Consider the following 24,294-nt stretch of genomic DNA (forward strand, 5'->3'; position numbering starts at 1 on the left):
AGGGTTTCAATGCATGGTCTGAAAAGACACTGCCACCAAAGTTCTGCAGTCAGTAGCACAGGGACACAGACTATGTCTACCCTGCACTGTAGTTCAAAATAAGATACACCATGCAAGCTACGCAAATAGTGAATCTTATTTCAAAATAGTTTATTTTGTCATTTGGCGCTAGCTACCCAGCACCAAATTTCGAAATAACCCGCTACACCAAAACATCCCTTACTCCTCGTGCAATGAGGTTTACAGGGACGTCGGAATAGCAAGCCCAAAATAATAGGCTTGCTGTGAAGACGCGGGATAGCTATTTCAGAATACTCCAGTACCCCGAAATAGTTCCCCAGTGTAGATGTAGCCATACACATTTACAGTGGAAGATCCATAGAGGGGACACATCATAAAAACATCACTATTGCACAAAGTAATTTCTTCCATTTCTTTTGGCACCAGTTCAACCCACCGTTTACATCCCAGTGTTGAGTTAAAGGTGGATTATATAGAATAAGAAAAGGGGTACCCACTACCCCATATATTTTAGATAGATTTATTAAAATATCCAGTATACATAAATACAGACTCTGCATTTTTTTGTCAAATTTCCATTTTTTAAATAAATCTGTGTCATCTGGAAAAGTAAAACTGCATTATAAAGGTATTTGTAAAATATTTAAAACATCAGGAAATATACAAATTTTTCTTCTGCTCAATCAAGGGCCAAAGTCAGGGGTTTTTCCCCCACTTCTCACTTGTGTATGGCCCCCACCAGATTTTTCTGGGGGTCATTGGCCCCTGACCCAAAAAGTGTTCTCTACCTGTTTTAGAACCACAATGCTGTATATAATTGACTTGCTACCTCATTTCTGTCTGGACAATGAAAAAAATAGTCTGTCTTTCCATTTTTCTGTCCTAACATACTGCTACTTTGTTCAGATTGCAAACTCTACTACAGAGACATTTCCAGATCTAAACAAATATCCACTATTACAATTTTTTTAATCACAATCACTTCTATATATTACATTGGGTTTTATAAACCCTACATTTTGGACCTGTGTTTTAAATATGAATGCACAAAATGTTAGTTGGTAAGTACAGCCTGGCTGCACAAGAACTGTCACATAGGGCACGTCTAGACTACATGGCTCCATGAACGGAGCCAAGTAGATTAGGGTTGTAGGCAAAGGGAAATGAAGAGGCGATTTAAATAATCGCTGCTTCATTTAAATTAAAATGGCTGCCGCACTGTGCCGATCAGCTGTTTGGCTGCACAGCGCTGTAGTCTGGACGCTCCGTGGTCGACATCAAAGGCATTGTCGACCTCCCCGTTATGCCTCGTGGGATGAGGTTTACAGGGGAGGTCAACAAATGCCTTTGATGTCGACCGCGGAGCATCCAGACTACAGCGCTATGCCGCCAAACAGCTGATCGGCACAGCGCGGCAGCCATTTTAATTTAAATGAAGCAGCGATTATTTAAATCGCCTCTTCATTTCCCTTTTCTGAGTAAACAAATCTACATGCTCCGTCCAGACGGAGCCATGTAGTCTAGACATGCCCTCAAAGTGGTATTTTACAGATAATAGGGGCAAGTCCTGATTGGTGTTGCAGAGGCTCAACATTTGATCTCTAAAACTGTGATAGTTTAGACTACTAAATGATTTAACTTGGGTTTGATATTGTGAGATACTGACTGTCCCTAACTCCCACTGAAGTTAATGGAAAGTGAAGGCTCTTGGCATTTTGGAGGAACAGACTGTGAGTCTCTGAGGTTTTTTTTTTTTAAATCAGGCTTTTAAAATGCCAGGTGCCACATGTATACTAATCTCTTTAAGAAGCAATGTGCTTACATTATTTAAAAAATACACAACAGCCCAGAAGTGTTACTGTACTACAGTATAAATGAATTTTTAAAACATTAAAAATATTTGTTGGTACGGCACAGTTAATTTTGATGCCTTTAAAAAAAAAGTACCATTTGGAGCTCATGTGCACTGAATTATTCCCAAGCCACTGGATCTGGCTTGCGGAGCACCCTGCCGGGATCCTTGGGCACACAGCTGCCGCAGTTTAAAGTGCAGTCCCTATGTTTCTCTGCTCTGGAGTGGGGGAAGAGGATCGATGACTTTGTGTTATCTCCCTGCCCCTAGCCCAATGCTCAGCTCCTATTGGCCAATAAGAACTGACCTCAGCCAGGCTCTCAGCTCCGATTGGCTGGAAACATCCAGCCAATCGGAGCTGAGAGATTGGCTTAGGAGGCAGGGGTAGGGCAAGTCTCTTCCACCACCCAGAGCAATGTGGAAGGAGCAACCTGTATTTTCAAGTGGTCTGGGGCTACAGCAGGTAGGGAGACCAGCCTACCTTGGGGATGCTGCAGGCCAGGAGATGCTTAGGTAAGTGCCTCCCAGCCACAGCCTGCTTCTGGCACCCTCTGCCCCAGGTCACAACCCCCTCCTTCACTCAAACACCCTGTCAGACCTCACACCCTCTCCTGCACTCCAGTCCTTTACCCCATGTGCCCTTCTGTACCCAGCTTCTATCCTAGACCTTCACCTGCTCCACAGAAAAGCCCAGCCCTTGACCACTTACCAAAAGCTTAGAGTGGCCCCCCCACCAAAAATTATTGCCCATCCCTGCACTAGTGGAAAATATTTATTAAGTGTAAATTAATCAACCTATTACAAATAAATATCAGTGGAGGCATAATCAGTCCCTTGTATTTTAACTAATGGAACCTACTGCACTTACTTTGATTATGGAGGACGGGGTGTGTCAACATTTTTATGTTAAAGCAAACGTAACTTTAATTTTAAATGTAATATAACAATATTTAAGGATAAATTTACAATGCATTATCACAGTTCTAGGGCTTTTTCTTTAACAAAAACAAACAAAAGGACAAAGTCCTGGGAGCCAGAAGCCAGGGCTGGGAAGATCCTTGCTGGGAGCGGAGCTGGGGTGGTGGCCAGGAGCCCAGTGGCATGGAATCTGGCCTGGGTGGGGAACGTAGGCAGCAACCAGGAGAGGAGCCCAGGAACAGGCACCGACAGCCAGGAAGGCAGAGGCCTGGTGGCCAGGAGGTTGGCAGTCCCCTAGAAGATCCCAGAGGCTGACAACAGAGGGTCCAGCATTGACCTTCCTTGGTCCAGCAAAATTCCTGGTTTGGGACCAGTCAGGTCACAAGGGTGCCAGAACAGGGAAGCCCAACTGTATATACCACTTTAAGGAAGAATTACCATCCAGCCCTTATTGAGTTGAATGATGACCAGTTAGAAAAAGCAGAGATTCAGAAATGGGCAGGGTAGTGGGGGCATAGGATAGAAAAAAGGAAGGGAAAATTGGGGTATTAAAGAGATAACCCTGCCCCACATACTCTTCAATATCCTACTTTGCATATTTCTGCAAAAGTTATCTGATGCACTGATTCTGGTACTAGTTATTATAGAGAACAAGTTTACATGTTTTGTAAAGGATCTGTTATTTCAGCAGCATTGTGATCGAAACTTTTTTAAAGCCTTGCAAAATAGTGCAAACGTAATGAGAATTCCTATAATTATCTTAACTACTAATTTCAGTATTTCAGATACTCAGAAAGAAAAAGAAACAATTCTCCCCATGAATTCTCTCAGTAAATTAGATGTATGGCATAGCATTTCCATGACTGCCTGAAAGTTGTTCCATAGATCTTGATAAACAAACTGCAAGATATCTGAAATATATACCAAAGTTACTTCATTTACAACTGACAATACAGGTTTGCTAAATGTAATCATAATTATCACTATTATCATAGAAATTAGCATTACTGTTAAAGGGTTTATAAACTGAAGCAATTCCTTAGACTGTTCTCTTTCCTTCTCACTGGCTTTGTTGCATACCTTCCCTTTTGGAATCAGCTTTATTTTTGGAGTGAGGATCTTGTTAATCTGACCAATTTCAGTTTTGGACCACACATCCTTCATTAGCTGTCCTATTCGTGGATAAACTTCAACAGGTTTAATATCTGGTAATTGCTTTTGTTTCAAAACTTTTATGCGTTGACACACATCATCAACCTTCTCAAGGAAAAGAAGTGGAGACTCCTCTTCTTGAACAGATGTGTTCAATGACATTAAATCAAGCTGTTCTTCTCTCATTCTTTTCATATTTTCAATGAGTGGTGCATATTCTTCAGAAATGTAAGCATTAACTTCATCCAAAGCAGACAGCAAAGCTTGCTTTTTATGTTCCAGTGTGTCATTAAGTTTCTTAAAATACTGCAATACAGCTTTTTTATCATCTTGAACAATGTTTTCACAGTGAGACTTCTGTTCTTCCAACTTTTCAATGAGCAAACACACCTTAGTCCAATGTTCATCAGTTAACTGCTCAAGGAGTTTTCCAGGAGTATCCTTTTCTTTCATGAAGGCACTTTGAAGGTCATCGATAGGATGACCATGATGTTTACCTATTGTAAGACAATGGCCACACACTAATTTTCTATCCAAAAGACAATAAACATTTAATGGCTGCCTATAATGTTCACTACATGTTGCAACATCTGGGTGGTCTTCTTGCTGATATTTTTCAATGATAGCTTTTAATGCAAAGTTGATAGGTAATGATTCAGTACCAGATGGAGGAATTTCAACAATACTTCTACAGTTGGGACACTTCAATGGAAGTCTTAGTGGTCTCCATATGGAAAAGTTGCTTGACAGCTGAAGAACACTTTCCAGACAATTTCTACAAAACGTGTGAGAGCACGGTAATACACGTGGGTCTTCAAATATACTATAGCAAATGGAACAAGTTAATTCTTCCTCAAAATGATGCATTTTCTGTAATAAAAAAGTTCATTTATACAATTTAGTTAACATATAATGAACTGGTTTAACATAAAATACAATTTTAATGAGCAGCCCACAGTAACATGGAATTTATTAATCAATATCCTAGAACTAAACTGATACTTTATTCCTCAGGACCTTCAGCTATCCTAGTTTTCTTGCCTTCCTAATATCTCTTTCTATATATATTTTTAAAAAAAATTCCTGTGGTACGACAGAGTGACGACATCACATCATCTGCATCCTCATGCCACCACACGCCTATATCCTCAGCCGTTTTCGGTGGCCAGCCAGGGTCCCCTCCGCCATCTGAGTCCAACCCCCCTCGGGCTACACAGAGTCCTCTCTGCCATCTGAGCCCAACCCCCAGCTGCCCCATGTCCCCTCCGCAGTCCGAGCACGACCCCCGACCCAGCCCACTCACCCTTTCTGCTGAGACCCCGCACTCCAGCCCGCTCCTGCGCCCTCTCCTTTGGCCAGACACCTACCCCCAACTTGCTCCTGCCCCCTCTCTCTGGCCAGATACCCTGCCCTCCCCGACCCCCGGTCAGACACCTACTCCCAGAGAGATGGGGGTTGGCGAGTGTAGCGAGCAGGGGGTACAGCCCCCTTGTTTGTTTGTTTTTTATAACAACTGTATAGCTGGATGGTCAGTTTTAGCACTTGGGGTTGGGGGAATCCCCTAATCCCAAAATTGCCATTACTCTCAAAGTTCGGGGAAACCTAGTATGCCCAAGATACCTGGACTTCATGTCCTGCACAGCCTACCTCTGGGTCTTTCCTCATAACTCCTGTTTACATTGCCAGGGGATTATCATGTTCCCTCCAATTATGAAACTTGTTCTTTTCCATCTCAAAACACAACAAAAATACAAATGCCAATGCAAAGATATCTGATGGGGTGTTCCACAAGGCCCAGCCTAATTCTGGACTTTCTAGCCTCCTCTCCACAGGAGCTACCCTGTCCGTCTGGTGAGTTCACCACCATAGCCTCTGTCGACCGCAGCGCATCCAGACTGTCCTGCTCTGCCACCAAACAGCTGATCGGCACAGCATGGCGACCATTTTGATGTAAATGAAGCGGCGATTATTTAAATTGCCACTTCATTTTCCTATGTCTAGTAAACTCATCTACGTGGCTCCATCGACGGAGCCATGTAGTCTAGACATACCCTGAATGTCAAGTGTATTCCAAAACCACTGCCTGTATGGTGTAGGGATATAAAATATCAGTTAACTGATAGTTGAGTAACCTCATGAATTCTTATTGTTACTCAACTATTCTATAGTACCTGGGGCGGGGGCGGCTGTTGTATCAAAGGCAGTAGCGTGGGGTGCCAGGAGGGAGCAGGTCTGCAAGGGGAGTCAGTTTAAAAACCAGCTCCCCTTGCGGACCAGTTGCCTGTCTGTGCTGCTGAACCTTGAAGCATCACCAGGTGGTAGCAGCCCGTCTCGGGTGGGCAAAATCCCAGACCCAGCACAAGCCAGACCTGAGCCAGGCTGCCTGCCTTCCCAGCTCTTAATACTTTTTAAATGCAGAGCAGTAGCGGGAGTAGGTCCCAGATCCATCGCAAGCCAGAACTGAGCTGGGCTGCTGGCCAGCCTGCTAAAATTACTGGTGAGGAGGGGAGAGGGAAATGCATGTAGTCTATAGCATTAACCTATAAGCTTTTGCTTATCAGTTAATCAGCTACACTATTACATCCCTAGTACCAAGGGCAGCAATCATAGCCTTGCCGGGGGGGGGGGGGGGCGGGGGGGGGGGCGGGGGGAATCAAACACTGAATGTAGTAGCTGTACCACACCACAAGGTGGATGACTCAGTGGACCCAGCGGGATCTCTTGTACATTTCAAAGGAGAAATGCAGAAGTGCCCATCGACTACTCAACTAGTAAATTATTCGTTAATTAACATCCTTAATTACGGTCAAGTAGTTTTCATTTTCTGGCCACGTTTCACCTCATCTATCCTATGTGCCCTGAACATGTCCCAAACAAGCACAGGTGGTTTCTTGAGAAGTGCTCGTGGTCTTTAATTCCACACTTTTTCCAGCCATTCAGTAATCACACTTTCATTCATCCATCCCTTTCACGTGCGTGCACAATGACACCCCAGGACATTTTATGGTTTTTCTTTTGAAAACAACAACAAGGTAGAGCCTTGATCCATTGATCAAAAATGAAAAAACCAAAATGGATTTTTTTCATGGCCAGCACCCCAGTTACTGTTCAGGAGATAAAATGTCATTGGTGTTTCATCCATATTTCCTCTTTGTGACCGCTCAAGTGCATATTCCTTTTTGTTTTTTATTAAAGCTTTGGAAAGACTTAATTTTTTTCTTCCAGGTCTCTCAGTAGCTTTTGTGCTTTTTGTTTGCTGCCGAAGACAGAGACCATGACAGTTCATGAAGCGAGTACACCACCCCACTGATGCAACAAACACTGAGATCTTTCTTCAGCCAGGAAATGAAGAGTACCTTGTTGGACATTTTTTCTTACATCTTGACGTGTCTTTTATTCTTGCTTAATTTTTTTGCCATTCTCTGACCTGTTCTACTGAATTTAGCCATACAAGAGCCAGGCTGTCAGGTAAAACACTGCCAGACTGGGATGTAAATTAAGAATGCTAAGGACTAGTCAATCCCCCCCCCCTTGCTGCCTAAAGAGGGTGGGGAAGAAGAAGGGGTATATGAAAGCAGAAGTGCTGCACAGCTGGTCTCTGCCTCAGCTGTGCAGTGCTACTGCTTTGAAACACCAAAGCGGCATTCAAAAGGGCAGCACTGCAAAGAACTGACCCCGGGTTCTATGGAGTGCTGTCCCTTTGAAATGCCACAGCGGCATTTCGATGGGGCAGCGCTGCACAGAGCCCAAGCTCAGCTTTGAGGTGCTGCTGCTTTGAAACGCCTCAGCATTTCAAAGCGGCAGCGCAGCATGGAGCACTGTGTCAGCAGGGGATTCTGAGTTCCCCGCTGACCCCAAGCTCCATGAGGTTATTTCTGCTTTGAAATGCAAAAGAACCCCTGCTGAGGACTGTTGTACATTTCAAAGTTGGCACGCCTGTGTGCAGCCCAGAATCAGCAGGACTTCCTCTTGCCCTAGGCTGCACACAGAGTTCTGCATTCCTCCTTTGAAATGTACAAGAGCCCCAGGGAGGGCTCTTGTACATTTCAAAGGAGGAATGCGGAAGTGCCTATCAACTAGTCCAGGGGTGGCAAACCCATTAGAGATGAAGAGCCAAAATAGCAGTGATAGAGTGTGAAGAGCCACGTACCAGGGTGAAAGTTGTTGGGGGGGAGGGAGAAGAGGCCATGCCGGGGGCATATAGGTCCCGGGGCATACCATCACAAAAAAAGGAGAAGGGTGAGAAGGACAAGCTCGGGGAGGAAATTTGGGTGCAGGAGGAAGTAGAGAAGAGGATGCTGACTCAGAGAGGGGGCTCCAGGCTGGAGAGTGTTGGGGTCAGGTGGAGGGTTGGGGTGCTGAGCAAGCCACAGGCTGGTGGCTGTGAAGGTGCAGGAGTTTGGGCTGGTGTGCATGAGGGGCTCAGGGCAGGGAGGCTGGGAGTATGATGGACTCAAGACACAGATTTGCAGTGTGTGGATGGGGCAGGAGTGTTGTGGCAGAAGACTGGGAATGTGGGGGTGCAGGAGTTAGGGGATGAGAGGCTCAGGACAAGGGGTTCCAGTGTATCATAGGCTCAAGTTTGGGGTTGGGGGATGCAGGAGTGTTATGATGCTGCAGCCAGATGGGGGCTTGTTGGCCAGGCTTCATTTTTAAATAATATTATGTCAAACACAATGTTTCAGCATTGTCTTTATTTATAAGAGGGGTGGAGAACCTTTTTTGAGTCAGGGGCCACTGGCCCACAGAAAAGTCAGTCAGGGCCACACAAGCAAGATTCAAAAATCAACTCCTCCAAAAAACCCCAAGCCTCACTAATGTGGCCCCAACTAGGGGTAGGGGACAGAGTACTGGGGCAAGGTGCTGGTGGGTGCTGGGGCAGGTGGCAGGGTGCTATTGGTGGAGCGGGGATCCAGCCAGGGAGAGGGGATAGGGACAACTCGGCTGGCACCTGGGGATCCTGGGTCTTTGGAAGCACACGAGCTGCTCTTCCCCTCCCCTCTCCTCCCTTCCCCGCCCATAAAAAACTGGTGCACTTCCTGAAACACAGGGTCTGTCACTGGGCCGGGGACTTCCTTCCCTCTGCTGCCTGCCTGTGCAGGGTGTGTATGAGTCCTGGGACTGCATGCCAGCTTCAACTTCTCAGGAAGCGGGTGCTCTTCCTCTGCTCTCCATGACAGCTGCATGCAGTACTGGGATTCCTACTCTCCCCCCACTCTGCCAACCCAATCTCTATCCCCGCCCCCAGAACCAGCCCTCTTTACCCCCCACTGTAACGCTACCGCCCTCCTCTCCCAACCTAATGCCCAGTGCCACTGCTGCTACTGCTATGCACATCTCCCTCCAGGTGCTGGGGTGCATTCGCTGAGCATCTGGCTTTGAGGAGCATGTGCTGGCTAGGATGCCATGCTCACCCCCTTCCCTCCCCTCCGAGCCAGGCACCCACTGCTCTAACCCAGGTCCTGGAGCTGGAGCCACCGCTGCTGCCGCTGCCACTGCTATCACCACACATCTCTCCCTGCAGGTGCGGGGCACGTGCACTGAGTGGCCAGCCTTTAGCATGCGCTGGCTGGGACACCAAATGTGAGGGGCGAGGGGATGTGAGCATGAGCAGAGTGGTGGCCGCGAGCACGCACTGGAATGCAGCTCAGAGTGGCCCGTCCGTGAGCAACCTTGTGTGGAGCGTCCAGCCTGATGATAATTTTTTAATTAAAAAAATTTAATCAGTAGCAGCAATTTTTTCATCAAAGAGAAATTCCAGCAACTACTCAACTAGTAAATTAATCATTAGTTAACATCCCTAATGTAAATTGCTGTGGTTCTGGGACATCAGGGTGGCCACTGAGAGGTAGGGATGTAAAATCCCATCTAAATAATTATTCAGTTCAGCAAAGTTTTACCAGTTAACTGACTAAATGGGGGCAGACAGGGAGGGTTGGAGCGGCCTACCACCTGCCATGGCCTGCCTGGAGTGGCTACAGTGCCACAGGCAGGGACTGCTACTGGGGTTAGTAGCCTTGTGTGGGGCTGCAAGCAGAAGCTGGGGGGGGGGGGGGGGAGTGGGTGGAGGCGGCAGACATGGAGGGGAAGGTGCGCTGCTTCCGGCCCTGCACAAGACTGCTAACTTCCAGCTCACATGGGCTGGGAGCCAGCAGCCCTTTGGGGCTTGAGCAGCCCTCTGCCCGCTGCAGGGTGGGAGGCTGCTCCTGGGTAATGGTTAACTATTACCCAGTAAAAAGTCTCCTGTTAAGGGTGATGCTAACTGGATAACCGACTAACTGGTTACCTGTTCACTTCCCTCCCCAGAGGTCCAGCAGCATACCAAACCAGTGCTGAGTCAGCCACACCAGAGCTATAAGAATCACATCCACAGAGCCTTGCAAATCTGTGGATATACACAGATATCCACATCTACCGATGCGGATATCTGCAGTTCATTTTTGCAGATATGGATGCAGATACAAATTTTGTACCTACAAACCTGAAAATTTGTGGATATGCACAGGTATCTGCAGATGTCAATGTGAATATCTGCGCCTCATTTTTGCAGACATAGATGTGGGTGGAGACAAATTTTGTATCTGCACAAGGCTCTACACACAATCACTATGTCCTGTTTGATTTTCATGAGGACTCTGGCACTAGTGGGAAGACATACATGAGCTAAAATGTATCTAACAGGGAGACTCTGTCAATCCCCCAAACCATACGAAAAAAGTGGTACTTCCAGTTCTGTCTGGATGTGAATAAGTCCCCATGGGGAATCTCCCACCTTTGGAACATGATCATGATGGAGGGATCACATTCCTGGCTCTAGGGAGGGATGCAGCTACAAGATGAATGGCATGGTGTATACAGAAATTCCACAGGTGGAAGTTTCTTGACAATGGGCTGATGAACAAGCTCTCTGTTTCTTGTTGATATAGAACATTGTAGTATGTTGTTCATCAGGACCTGAAGCACTTTGCCCTCAAATGTGGCAGGAAAGCCTAGCAGGCTAAGCCCTCTGAGCTCCCTGACATTTATGAGACAATTATGACTCAACCAATGATCTTGCAAGTTGAAATAACATAGGTGGGCTCCCCAGCTTAAATGTAAGGCATCAGAGACCTTACCAGCAGGCAGGGAGCTACAAGGAGGTCGACCTTCAACACCAATATAGGATTCAACTACTGTGCAAGTGACAACAATATGTGATCTGGTACATTGATTACGCTATGTTGTGTCTGTTGGGGACACCAGCCACACCTGTAAAGGCCTCAGATGGAGTCATGCGTGCTGGACCATGTAAGTAGAAGCTGCCACATGGTCCAACTTCTGAAACGAATGAGTGGTGGTGAGAGGATGGGCTCTCATGAAACATTTCGGATCAGGTCTGTCCTGCTTGGAACCGGGTCTTGGGGAGGAAGGCTCTGGCCTGAGTGGAGTCAAGATTGCCACAACAAACTCTATTCATTATAATGGCATTAGAGTCTATTGTTCAAGTGCTTGTTAGTGTGAATTCTAATCAGGTGTGTACACATGCACTGTAGACAGATTTTAACATTACAGCTAGCCATAAGATCAGCATGAACACTCCCTGAAGTGGCACCCTTGTGGCACTGAATATAGACCCCAGCCAACCTGTCCCCTCTTCAGTTCTGTCTTACCACTGTTGATGGTTAGCTAGAATTTCACTGCTCTCATCTTCAACCAGTGAGTTATCAGCTAGCTTTTATATATAGTTGTATATAGTTATTAGTTTTAGTTCAGATTTAAGCAGTTAGTATAGTTGTTTAGTGTTAGAAGTGCTCTTTAGGAGGGCTTCTCCCTTCCCTTGAGTCACTCACACTGGGACATGCCTAGGTCGCCGGGCTTCAAAACTATGAAACTTGCACAAGGTGCATGCCTAGAAGCAATCCCCACATTTTGTGTCTGAAATGTTTAAGCAAAAGCCATCAGAGGGACTAGTGCTCAATTTGTAAGACCTTCAGATCTAAAACCCTGAAGGATAGAGCTCAACAGCTGAAGATGTTACTGGTGAAAGCTGTTCTTCAGCCTCCAAAGCAAGAGTCTTTAGACCCAGCACCAAGTTCATTGTCCTTGGTGAAGAGTACACCAGTGCCATCAGTGTGTCCAGCACCAGGTAAGGACATGTCTTCCTGGCACCATGTGACCACACTGAGAGATCCTCTGTTGGCATGCAGACACCGCTCTCAATCCCTAGTGCCCCAGAAAAAAAAAAAAAAAAAAAAAAAAAAGCACGACAGGGGGTTTACTCCCACTTCTAAAAACAGGGAGTCCCAAGTAGGACCAAACCTCAGTGACCGCACCTCTGCGGTCAACTGTCAACACAAAGCAATAGAGTCCACAAGCCCATTATGGCCACTCCCAACCAGAAACCTGCAACTCCCTTTGACACTGGAGGCTTTCTGTGTTGTACAGGATCTCATGCACACCATTCTTCCCACTGAGATGGGACATATCGCCCAGAAGAACAACCATCTACCCCCATCCCACGAGTAGCCGGCAATGATGATGCAATTACCAACACCGAGTCTTGGTGATATGTCACTCTCCCAAGATAGGCTGTCCCAAAGCCTCAGTCGAGACCTTTTGGTGCCCTGGAATACAGCTTCTCCTCGGGGTCAGATTCTGAGTCTTGGAGGCATGACTGCAGCTCCCAGATGAGACCATGGCTGGTGCAATAGCAGAAGTATCAGTTAAATCCTGATTAATCAGTGAACCAGTTCCACATTAGGTTAACCTAACGTTTAACTGGTTAACCAACTAAGCAGGATCCCTGGCAGGGGACCTCAACTAAAGCAGCCCTCCACTGGTAGCAGCCTGGGGGAGGGGGAGACGGGCGAGGGAAGACCAGTTAACCATTACCCCAGTAAGCATCACACTTAGCATCTCAGGGCGATGCTTACAAGTAACCCTTCTTTTCTATCCCCTCCCTCCCCATTGTAACTTTAACCACGAACACTTCAGTCGCGCGCCACAACGCCTTCCAGTCAAAAACCGCAAGCCACTTTGATAAACAAGCAGCAGGTCTATTAGCACAAGTTCCTTCAATTCAGACATTTCATAGCAGCCCCAGAGAAGGGCCCGCAATCCGCACAGGCACGGAGAGGGCAAGGGCCGTGCCCCTGCAGCGCCCACTGAGTGAACTATGGCAACGCCTGGAGAGCAGACCGCGGGAGCCCCGCGGAGAGGAAGGGGCTGCAGTTGACCCTCCTGAGACAATCCCACCGCGCTGCCAGGGCACAGGTGGAACGTCTTTAGCTGCTCCCGCTACAGAAAGGGGGCTACAGCGCCCAGTGCCTTCCCCTTTAAGGGCCCCACTACCTCCTACACTTAGTCCTTCCGTGTCGTTAATCCGCTGCAACCACCACACGCCCCGCAGCCCACTCAGCTGCCCCGCGTCCCTCCCCGCCGTAGCAAGGAAACTCACCCGGCTCGCACAGGTTTCCCCTCAGGCAGCCACTGACTCCCTCCCGAGGTGAGGTAAGGTTCGCTTTCTCAGCCTGCAGCTAGCCTCGAAACCGCTCCCCCGGCCCCCTCCAATCAGAGGCTTTCTCCGGACGGGAGGCGAGGAAGGAAGAGGCAGAGACGTTACGGAATCCCGTGTCGCGCATGCGCCGCTGGACCCTGCAGCCAACCGACAGCCGCCGAAAGTTCCGTTCAAAAGTAAAGCTGAGGCGAGGGGTTGGTTTGAGCCGTTGCTACTTTCAAACGTACCCCGCCTCAGGCAAAGGTCGGCGGCCGTTAAAGGCTCTTTAGCTTTAGTTGCGCTGGCCAGTCGCAGCTCTCCCGCCCTGGGAAGGGCCTTCTTCCCGCCCATCCCACACATTTACAGTAAAAAATTAGGCGGGTGGAAAAAATCCAGCCACGGAGCAGGATATGAAGCCAAGTCTCTATGTGGACAGCATTAGACTGGTGGAAGACATTTTCTATGGATTTAGCAATTGTTTCTAGGGGAGATGGATTATCTGAGCCAATGGGAGGATCCCTCCTGTCCTGTAGGTGTTGTCTAGACTGAAGCCCCACAGTGGCACAGCTGTCCTGGCAGCTGCTATAGTACTTTAAATGTAGATATACCCGACTCTGGTGGTGTCTAATAGCCACTGTGGCTATTTGGCTGGTTGAGTGTGGCTAGTTTGCTATAGCAATAGCCACTGTAGTGGCTACTGCTTCAGAACTCGTTAAATACCAGGGCCCTACTTAAAGTTGGTGTTCACAGCTTACATTTCTGGTCTTGTTTGGGGGTGAGATCCTGGCTCTGTTGAGGTCAATGGTAAAGCTGCTCTTCACTCCAGTGGGGCCAGGTGAAAAACAGGGATTGGGGTGAATAGTAATAGACTCCTATATAAGAAAAAGTCCCAATTATTGGAATTATTTGTATAAAATTGGGACATCTGATCATCCTACCTCAGTGATAGGAAATGACCATCAGACACAGATTCCGTAGCCACTGTGAGGGCTTGGAGATGTTTGGACAAATTGCCTTGTCAGTGCAAAAATAATTAGGCAATTCTCTAAGGTTGCCAGGTGTCCGGTTTTGAACTGGACAGTCCAGTATTTGAGCTTTCTGTTCAGGAAACAAATTGAGAAAATATAAATGTCCGGTATTTGCTAAATAAGATGGAATGTAGATTGTGATGTAATGTCAAGTGTGTTCGGTATTTTTGTTGAAACCATCTGGCAACCCTGTTAGTCTCACATTAGTACTGCTACATCAGTAGTAGTAACAATGGAAGTTGTACTAGCTGTCCAGGAAAATAAGATGTCAATAAAAATATCTACATCCATTCCATCCTAATGCACCTTTCAGCTTCATTGATAGCACTGTTGGAGCTACACCAGGGTTAGCTCAATAACAAAGTGATTTACTTAACATTCTTGGTATAAATGTACTCAGTCAGACAAAGTTATACAGGAAGACTCCTCAAGACAGAAAGAGCTTCAGGGAAGAAGACTATTGTATGAACAGTGGTGACATTGTTTGAAAAGCTAAGAGGGGCTACTGTTAGACTATGGAGTAATAGGGCACGGAGGGACACATTTGTATATGTTAAAAAGTTTTTAAGTAAATGTGTTACACACAGTTACACATTTACACATTGGGGGAAAGGGCAGCCGTGTGCATGAGTAGCTGGCTTTTGCATCCTTAATTATTTGCCAGCAAGGCTGAATCAAATGGATAGAGGGTTTTTAAAAATAATGCCAATTTTGAACAGAATCCTGATATAATTTAAGTTGAGCCGGTGGGCAATAATTTTGGTGAGGGGGTATGGTGGGGGCCATCACAGAAGTCTGCTTGGGATTGTTCCCCAATGTGCTGATCATGCCAGTGATGTCTATCTGCAGGGGCGGATATAGGGTAGGGCGAACGGGGCGGCCGCCCCAGGCCCTGTGCTTCAGAAAGCCCCGCGCATGCGTCGTGGTGCCGCGGCAAAGGGGGGACCCCGCGGAATTATGCTGCCCGGGGGCCCGCAAAACGGTCATCTGCCCCTGCCTATCTGTTTGCTCTCTGGGTCTTCCCACCATCCGGTCCTGCTGGGACAGATCTTCTAGTCTCCCCGAGACAAGGTGCAGAAATGCAAAGCAGTGCAGACACTGAACAACTTCAGCTCTGAGAGGATGCAATTCTAGGGCTCAGCACCCAAGAAACCAACCACCAAATGGAACCAAAAAACCCAAAATAAATCCGTCTTACTCTTTGTAAAAGTTTTCCACAGGGAAAACTTATAGGTTAGCTCCCTTTATCAATGAAAGAGAGCTATGCACAGTGATTGCTCCCCTGAGGTAACAATTATTTATATTGCACGGGAAAGTAAGCAAAAGGGCTGTGTCTAGACTGGCCAGTTTTTCCGGAATATCAGCCGCTTTTCCAGAAAAACTTGCCAGCTGTCTACACTGGCCACTTGAATTTCCGCAAAAGCACTGACTTTCTACTGTAAGAAATCAGTGCTTTTTGCGGAAATACTATGCTGCTCCCGTTCGGGCAAAAGTCCCTTTTGCACAAAACTTTTGCGCAAAAGGACCAGTGTGGACAGCTGAGATTTGTTTTGCGCAAAAAAGCCCTGATCGCAAAAATGGCGATCGGGACTTTTTTGTGCAAAAGCGCGTCTAGATTGGCCACGGATGCCTTTCTGTAGAAAGTGCTTTTGCGGAAAAGCGTCCGTGCCAATCTAGATGCTCTTTTCCAAAAATGCTTTTAACGGAAAACTTTTCCCTTAAAAGCATTTCTGGAAAATCATGCCAGTCTAGATGTAGCCAATGGGTTTTTTATTATGTACAAAATAAGTAGGATTTGAGTGGCTGCAAATAAAGACAGACCAAATTAGATTACTAAATTAAAATGAATAGAAAATGCATATTCTCTTGGTATTCACACCTCTTCATCAGCTGCTGGGAGTGAACCAAATGCACCCTGTCTGAATTGGCCTTGGTAACACTGGTGCTACACTTGACAAGTAACTCCTTTCTTTTGCTATACGTATGTGTGGGATTTCTACTCCATGCATCTGACAAAGTGGTTTTTACCCACAAAAGCTTATGCCCAAATAAATCTGTTAGTCTTTAAGGTGCACAGGACTCCTCATTGTTTTTTTGCAGATCCAGACTAACACTGCTACCATTCTGAGACCAGAGAATATACCAAAAAGTAGGATTTAAGTGGTTACAAGAGGAAACAAACAGATGAAAGTAAGTCACTAAATTAAAATGAATAGAAAACGCATAGCTAGTTCTAATTCACTAGGAAACTTGTTACATGCAAATTTTTACCCTAAGCAGCTGATTTCGGTCTCTGACTTGGGTTTCCAGCCTTTCAAAGTTCTTCAAGTTTTCTCTTAGGGTGGGTCAGGCAATTTCAAAGGCCAGCAAAGTTTCCATTACTTATAGACTTTCCTCCAGGATGAGAATCTTTTGTTTGTCATCCCTCCTTCCCCATGGAAAAACACCAGGTTCAAAATCGACTTCAGTATCAGGTGGCATGGTCACGTGTCTTTCTAGACCAGCTGCTTTCTGGATTCACAGGACACAGCTCGATGTCTGGTTGGGGGTCTGTATCAAGCAGAGTGCCCCAAGGCTGGTTTTGCTCCACATCTTTTTTAATGACCTGAATGAGGGAATGGATTTGCAGATGACACTAAGCTACGGGGAAGAGGTAGATACACTGGACAGTAGGGATAGGGTCCAGAGTGACCTAGACAAATTGGAGGATTGGGCCACAAGAAATCTGATGAAGTTCAACAAGGACAAGTGCAGAATCCTGCACTTGAGATGGAAGAATCCCAAGCACTGCTACAGGCTGGGGACCAACTGGCTAAGCAGTAGTTCTGCAGAAAAGGACCTGGGGATTACAGTGGATGAGAAGCTAAATATGAGTCAATAGTGTGTCCCTGAAGCCAAGAAGGCTAACAAATATTGGGATGCAATAGTAAGAGCACTGCCAGCAGATCTAAGGAAGTGATTACTCCCTTTTATTCTGCACTGGTGAGGCCTCATCTGGAGTTCTGCATCCAATTCTAGGCCCCCATGCTACAGAAAGGATGTGGACAAATTGAAGAGAGTCCATCAGAGGGCAACAAACATTATTAGGGGGCTGGAACACAACTTATAAGAAGAGGCTGAGAGATTTGGGTTTATTTAGTCTACAGAAGAGTAAGGGAGGATTGGATAGCAGCCTTCAATTACCTGAATCGGGGTTCCAAAGAGGATGGGAAAAGCTGTTCTCAGTGATGATAGATGACAAAACGAGGAGCAATGGTTTCAAGTTGCAGTCGGGGGAAGTCTAGATTGGATATTAGAAAAAACTATTTCTGTAAGAGGGTGATGAAGTACTGGAATTGGTTACTAGGGAGATGGTGAATCTCCATCCTTAGAGGTTTTTAAATCCTGGTTTAACAAAGCCCTGTCTGGGATTATTTCATTCCGCTTTTAGCTCAGAGTTGGATTCAATAACCTCCTGAGGTGTCTTCCAACCCTTTGATTCTATGATAAACAAGGTTGTTACAAGCTGTTGAGTTGATCACCAAGCCATTAAGCTTCTGGGGCATCACTAATGGCTCTCATTAGCATATTTACAATTATGAACAGATTACGCTTCATATTTCAAACTTCACATACAAGAATGATACATGATACTAACATAGGCAGGGCTCGACAATTTAGGTAATCTACTCACCCCGGGCAAGTAGATTATAGCCCGGCATGGCGCCGCAGCACGATCAGCGCATGCGTAGTGCGGTCTGCGCATGCACAGCGTGTGGAACCGTGCAGCTGGCGAGCGGGGCTCGCTGCGGCTTGGCGAGCCCTGAATATAGGATACACAGATTCAACAAATTGTAACATTAAAATTGATAGGTTACATGAGATATTTTGTTTAAAGCATCTTTGAAGTATTCATATTCGTATTACAAGCCAATTTACATAAAGTATGGGAAGGAAGCCATCACAAGGGGCTACTTCAAGAATTTGGTAAATGGTCAAGGACCACACTTCCATGATATTAATGGGGGAGGTGTGGGATCTGGGCTGGAGGTTGGGTGGAGAAGGGAGCTTAGGGTAGTAAACTGGAGTGCAGAAGAGGGTGTGGAGTCTGGGAGGGAATTTTGGAGGGTGTTATGACCTGAGGCAGGGGATTGAGGTGCAGGAGGGAGTGCAGAGGTTTAGATTGTGACATGGGGAAGGAGAAGATTGTTACCTAGGGTAGAGGATTGGGTGCAGAAGAGGGTGCAGTGTCTGGGAGGGTGTATGAGTATAGGAGCAGGGTGTGCATGTGTGCGCACGCAAAAGGTTTGTGTTGTAAACTGGTGCAGCAGGCGTAACAGAGGGCTGAGGGAGGTGCTAGGTGCTTGACTTAAGCAGGCTCCAGCCAACAGCCTAGTGGGAACCTCAGGCAGGCTCCCTGCCTCCCGTGCCCCACAACATTCAAAGCAGCCAGCTATAGCAGCCACATGCGTCTCTTTGTGCCACATATCCCTTGGAGGGAGGAGCCTTCTGTGCCGTAAGCATGGCCCAGGCAGCTCCCATTGGCTGATTTCCAGTCAATGGGAGCTGCAAGATGTGCTGGGGGGTAGAGGTAGCATAGGTGAGGCAGGCAGAGAGTTGCATGAGGCTCCCTCTGGGCTATAGGACAGTGGCAGTCTGGCTCTGGCAGTTTGGTGGGCCCTATTTTCCTGCCTCTGATTTCAGTTGTTTGAGGATATGGTTACTTGCTTTTGTATATATGAGAAGGCTGCTGCTTTCTGCAACTGTTGTGGAACTGGAATGCCATGATATCCTGGTACCTGTCAGTGTAGAGAACATGTGCATCAAGGTGTTTTCTGGAATCCTGTACTTCTTATGGAAACGGTAGATGTGGATTTTAGGAGTTCTTTGGATGATCACAAATTTAACATATATATATTTTTCCTAGTAGTAGTGGTTAGTAGTAGTAGACTAGTAGTAGTCTTCTAATACATGTTCTATATACACTTTTAATTTAGCAAGAACAAATTAAATAAAACTGTATGGCAGATTATAAGAATCATATTCCAAAGCCTTTATAAAGTAGGAAATGGCCCTTCAGTTCTGGAAGATCCCCAGATAATGCAGCTCTTCGTATTTATCAGACAAACACATTGGTCCACTTAAAAATATCAGAGTAGGTACTCATGTTAAGGGAGAGGAAACTGATGAATTTGCTGAAACTACATAATTTTATTTGCTGGTATTGACATATTTGATGTAATCGTCATCTGACATGACATTTAACACAAACAAAAATAAAGCCAATATGTAATCTGTATACACAAAGGATTTACCATATCCTTTTGGGTAATTGCCTTATAGTTAGCATTTTCCTAGATGGATTTTAACTTAAAGAATAAACTACATTCCTGTACTGAAGATCAGTACAAGGTGTTGGCAAAGACGACATATTTAGGCCTGAAAAAGATTTTGAGAGTCTGTTCTGATAACATTTAACAGTGTGGCTACATCTACACTGCAGCGCTATTTTGGGATGCTGCAGGTATCCCAAAATAGCTATCCCGCATCTTAACAGCAAGGCTGTTATTTCAAAATATTCCTCATTCCACAAGGTGTAAGGGACGTTTTGGAATATCAGGTTATTTTGAAATTTAGCTTTGTTGTGTAGACAGCACCAAATTACGAAATAAGCTATTTTGAAATTGACTCGAAATAAGTTGTGCAATTTGCGTAGCTCAAATTGTTTAGCTTATTTCGAGCTCTGTGTGCAGTGCAGATGCACCCTATATGTAAGAACTACAAGGCAACGATGTTTGTGAAAAGCAAAAATAAAGTAGCTAGAAAAAACTGATTTGAACTAACTCTAAACCTGTATTGACAGGGGAGGAGATCTTTAAATTTGTACAGTAAAGGGAATTTGAAGCTGTATTGTCCAATGCTGGAGATGACTGTGATGAGATTGTCCTGATGAGCTTCCATTTGTGAGTAATGATCAAATATTTGTTAAATCCATCTGCTAAATAAGAGAACCTTTATTCAATACCAGGGAATAAAGAATTTTTTCATGTGCTTCCATGGGATCAAGATCAGACCTAATATCATTTACTAATGTTTAGAAATGCAGAAGTTAAAAACCAAGTGTTTAGCAATGTCAAGTGTTCAATATAGTTTTGGTCTCTTGATCATTTGTCTAGGAGCTGTGTTAAGGCTTTGAAGAGAATCCAATCCAAGACTAGAAGGATTGCCCGCAAGCCCTTAAAGGTGGTGATATTAAAATAGAGTACCATAAAGTGAATGAATTATGAAGTATTAATTGACTGATATCATGAGCTACCATTTGTTATATTGATAATCATCAAGACTTTATAGGGCAGTCAAAGTACCTAATATTGTGCAAAGAACCTAATATTGCGCACATGGACTATTTTGTATTTATTTATAATATACTGAGTTATAGTGGATTAAAAATCTACACACACACACACACACACACACACACACAGAATATTGCAATAACCTTGAAAAAGTAATTAAATCATGATATATACTGTACGTTATAATAGTACCATCACTCAAAAATACCTAAACATCTGTCCTGGTAACATAAAATTGGTATTTTGAAAGGCCCCATATACACATATGTGAAATAGCTGAAAATATCTTTCTTTGTCCTGCTTCATCAGATTAACCACAAATTTTGCTGACACAAAACTATGTATTCCATAAATAAATTACAAAATTAGTCCACCACAATCACTTTTTAAGCTAGTTAACAAACATATTTCTTTGTAAAAACCAGATTGGATAAAATTGTACTTATTTTTTTTTCAAAGACGAAAAAAAAAAAACCCAGAGAACAACCCCTTTTAGTCACACTCGCCAGCTTGTAAGGAATTTTAAAAAATTATGAGAGTAACCCATACAATTTTACTGACTTGTGTTAGCGCTAATGTCTGACAGAACTGTCTTCTGTGTATGCTTGATTAGGAGACAACATTTACTTCTGATTTACACTGAGGGAAGTAAGAGGAAAATCTGGCCCGGAGGATATACTTTTAACTCTAATATTTTTTCCTTTTTCTCTCAAGTATTTAGAACCTTGGAGTCCGATTAAGGAAGGTCAACCCCTACTTCTTTTTGTAAACACAATAATTATTTTCCGACTTCGTATTGCCAGAAAATCCTTGCCTTGCTGGGTGATTACTGTGGGCTCGGCGGGGAGCATGGGGGAGTATGGCCCACACTGCTACAACCCTTAAAATCTGCGCAGGTTGCTGACAACTCCCCCTGAGAAGTTGCTCCGGTGCCCCGTCATTTCAAGGCTATGGGAGTAATGCAGCACTGTGGGTTGCAGAACTGACTCCCCTTCAGTCGTCCAGCTTCCCGAGCTCTGAGCTCCGGCGCCATGAAAGCGGAAGAGGCGACACCCTGCGAGGCGATCTCTGAAGATCGGCGCCGGCTGATCTCGGTATCAAGCAGAAGACAACAAGGCAGCCTAGCAGCGGCCGTAGCCCAGTGTTTGTCCCTGGCGGTGATGTGCACGGCCGGGGCCTACCCCAGCTGGGTTCTAGTGAGCGGCAAGGAGATCCAGTTCGTATTAGGAGCGGCCTGGGTCATGAACCCGAGAGAGCCCGCGCCTAACTCCCCGCTCCTGGGTCGGACCGGAGGCGGCCTGATGATTTCCATAGCCGTCTGCTGCATTCTGGCCATTCTGTGCGGCTACGGGGCCTTGGTGCTGGACTTCCTGGGGCTGCGGCGGGGCAGAGTGGTAGCCCCCCTCCTGCACGGCGTGGTCGCCCTGCTCGCTGCTGGCGCCGCGGCTGTGTGCTCCTGCCTCTTCCAGTTAACACGGAGCCGACTCCAAACTGAGAAGGAACTGAATTCCCTTGGCCTCTCCTCGACCCCTGGCCCGAGCTTCTTCCTCGCCATCCTGGCCTGTGCCTTAGCGGGCATTGCGACCGCCCTTAGCTGCAGCGCCTCCGCCCGCGTGGGACCTGCTGCAGGCCGTTCCGCTCTTGGGAGGGTGCGGAGAAACGAAATACCGAGCTTCGAGGGGGAGGTAGAAGAGGCTAGTGAGACAGAGCGCAGCCTGGATGCATGGAAGCAGGAGACTGCCGCCCGAAAGGAGAGAGTGGTGGCCTTGGTACAGGGGGAGAGGGAACCGGGGATGGCAGGCAGTCTCGACTTCATACAGAGGGAGATTGAATTCCGAATGGCAGGGAGTCGCCCCTTCACTCAGGAGCAGATTGAACCCCGAATGGCAGGGAGTCTCCCTTTGCTACAGGGGGAGACTGAATCCGCAATGGCAGGGAGTCTCCCTTTGCTACAGGGGGAGACTGAATCAGCAATGGCAGGGCGTCTCCCCTTCCTACAGACAGAGACTGAACCCCCAATGGCAGGGAGTCTCCCCTTCCTTCAGGGGGAGATTGACACCCCAGTGGCAGGGAGTCAGTCCCTCTTCACAAGGGGAGAAACTGAATCCCCAATGGTAGAGGAGGGTCTCGTCCATGGCAGCAGTTAACCCCAAATGGTAGAGTCTCCGCATTATACAGAGAGAGATTGCCTCCCAAATGGCAGAGTCTCCATTTTATCCAGCCAGTGATGGACTCCCACTGCAGAAAAATCCTTTTAACTGCAGCAAGACATTGAGCCTCTCCCCACTGAGGGGAACATACTTAGCCCAAGAAGGGGACACATCATTGACACTTCTACACTACATAGAGATGGATGCAGCAAAATCCTTCCTCATCCCGCCTCATCCCTGGCAAATAACCTCCGAAATGAGAAGATAGCTACCCTTGGGGCAGAAAGTATCTTGTAAAAAAGAGAGACTTCAACTAAAACATTTAATTCCTGGGACTGGAGCAATCAGGAGGGAACCAGAATCCATCTTCACCAGAGAGGAAGGCTTCCATCAAAGTGCCTTAAAACCGATCCTCAAAGGATTAAAACTCTCCAACAGCAAAACTCATAAAACAGCATCTTTTAAAATTGCCTTAAAACTACTTCTAAAAACACATGGATGGCCTTAATAGGAGTGACACTGCCAAGTTAAGTTTAGAGTTGCCTACTGGTTTGGAAGTCCTCAAACTTTTAAGGAGGATTGGGCTGCCACAGCCTGTGTGTTCCTGCCATTGAAAAGGAGGGATTATGGATCTTGTTGAATGTTGTAACAGCGTTAAGCCAGTATTTTATGGATTTGCCTTATAATATATATACACACATATCTAATAAAATTGTAGTTTCTCTTGTATAATCTTAAACACACGTTTTAAATTTTTTTAAAAAAGAATATACCTTAACTAAAGAGTGAAAACAACCTTAGCTAAGGGATGAGGACCATCCCTAGTAGGTTGCAGAGCTCGTTCCTTGAGGAAATGTAACTTCGAGTCTGTCTGTTTGGAGAACAGACTCTTGCTTTCAAAGGGGAGGTCTTGTAGCGTGTACTAAACCTCCAGAGGAAGTCCTGAAGCTTGCAGCCACACCAACCAGCGCAGGCCACCCCTATTGAAAGTGGCCTCGCTGCTGATTCCAGGGCCTCCTGCAGGGAGATCTTTTCTATGGTGTGGCCTTCCTCCATCCAGTCCCCAAACTCCTGCCGAGTATCATAGGCTAGCAGCTCTTTATACTTTGAATGTGCCTCCCATGACTTAAATGCACATGGGCTGAGGATCACCTGCTGGGTAGCGATCAACTGCAGACCGCCAGTAGAATAGACCTTCTTACTTTAATAGGTCTTGTTGCCCCTGCAGCCTCTCCTTGCAGACAGCTGACACCATGAGAGAGAAGGGGTTGAAGGGACAAGTTATTATAGAGTATGGATAGTCTTTATAATTGGCAGAGCCACCCTGGCTGACCCTTCCTGGGACAGGGGATAGGGTCCCCCA

General features: G+C 46.1%; 2 protein-coding genes across 17 annotated transcripts in view; one reads left to right on the forward strand and one right to left on the reverse strand.

The window, feature by feature from the left end:
* The window catches only part of TRIM59 (tripartite motif containing 59), a 37,125-nt gene extending 23,606 nt beyond the window's left edge, over positions 1-13,519 (reverse strand). Inside the window, exons 1-3 of one of the 3 annotated variants that reach the window (XM_075937830.1) lie at positions 13,380-13,508; positions 12,471-12,621; positions 528-4,813 (exon numbers count right to left, since the gene is read on the reverse strand). In XM_075937830.1, the coding sequence (XP_075793945.1) occupies positions 3,581-4,810 (1,230 nt within the window). In that variant the 5' untranslated portion in view covers positions 4,811-4,813; positions 12,471-12,621; positions 13,380-13,508 and the 3' untranslated portion in view covers positions 528-3,580. Of the gene's footprint in view, positions 1-527; positions 4,814-12,470; positions 12,622-13,379 lie in introns of those variants that run through there. The other 2 variants (XM_006123438.4, XR_012906273.1) reach the window with 2 other exon arrangements.
* On the forward strand, positions 13,296-23,667 carry LOC106732037 (uncharacterized). Of its 14 annotated transcripts, none has more exons than XM_075937833.1 (5): positions 13,298-13,432; positions 16,547-16,636; positions 20,289-20,388; positions 20,602-20,668; positions 21,496-23,667. In XM_075937833.1, exon 5 carries the CDS (start codon positions 21,813-21,815, stop codon positions 22,926-22,928), a length of 1,116 nt encoding a protein of 371 aa, XP_075793948.1. In that variant the 5' UTR covers positions 13,298-13,432; positions 16,547-16,636; positions 20,289-20,388; positions 20,602-20,668; positions 21,496-21,812; the 3' UTR covers positions 22,929-23,667. The 14 variants fall into 14 exon arrangements, with proteins under 14 accessions (XP_075793955.1, XP_075793948.1, XP_075793956.1 ...); XM_075937841.1 differs by having other exon boundaries at positions 21,678-23,667; XM_075937834.1 differs by lacking the exon at positions 20,602-20,668.
* Positions 23,668-24,294: the final 627 nt, after the last annotated feature.

The sequence above is a fragment of the Pelodiscus sinensis genome, chromosome 10 (assembly GCF_049634645.1).
Source record: "Pelodiscus sinensis isolate JC-2024 chromosome 10, ASM4963464v1, whole genome shotgun sequence".
Classification (NCBI taxonomy): domain Eukaryota; kingdom Metazoa; phylum Chordata; order Testudines; family Trionychidae; genus Pelodiscus; species Pelodiscus sinensis.

Excerpts from the sequence above, each read along its gene's own strand:
- LOC106732037 (XM_075937840.1), top strand. The coding sequence starts at position 21,813 with ATGAAAGCGGAAGAGGCGACACCCTGCGAGGCGATCTCTGAAGATCGG.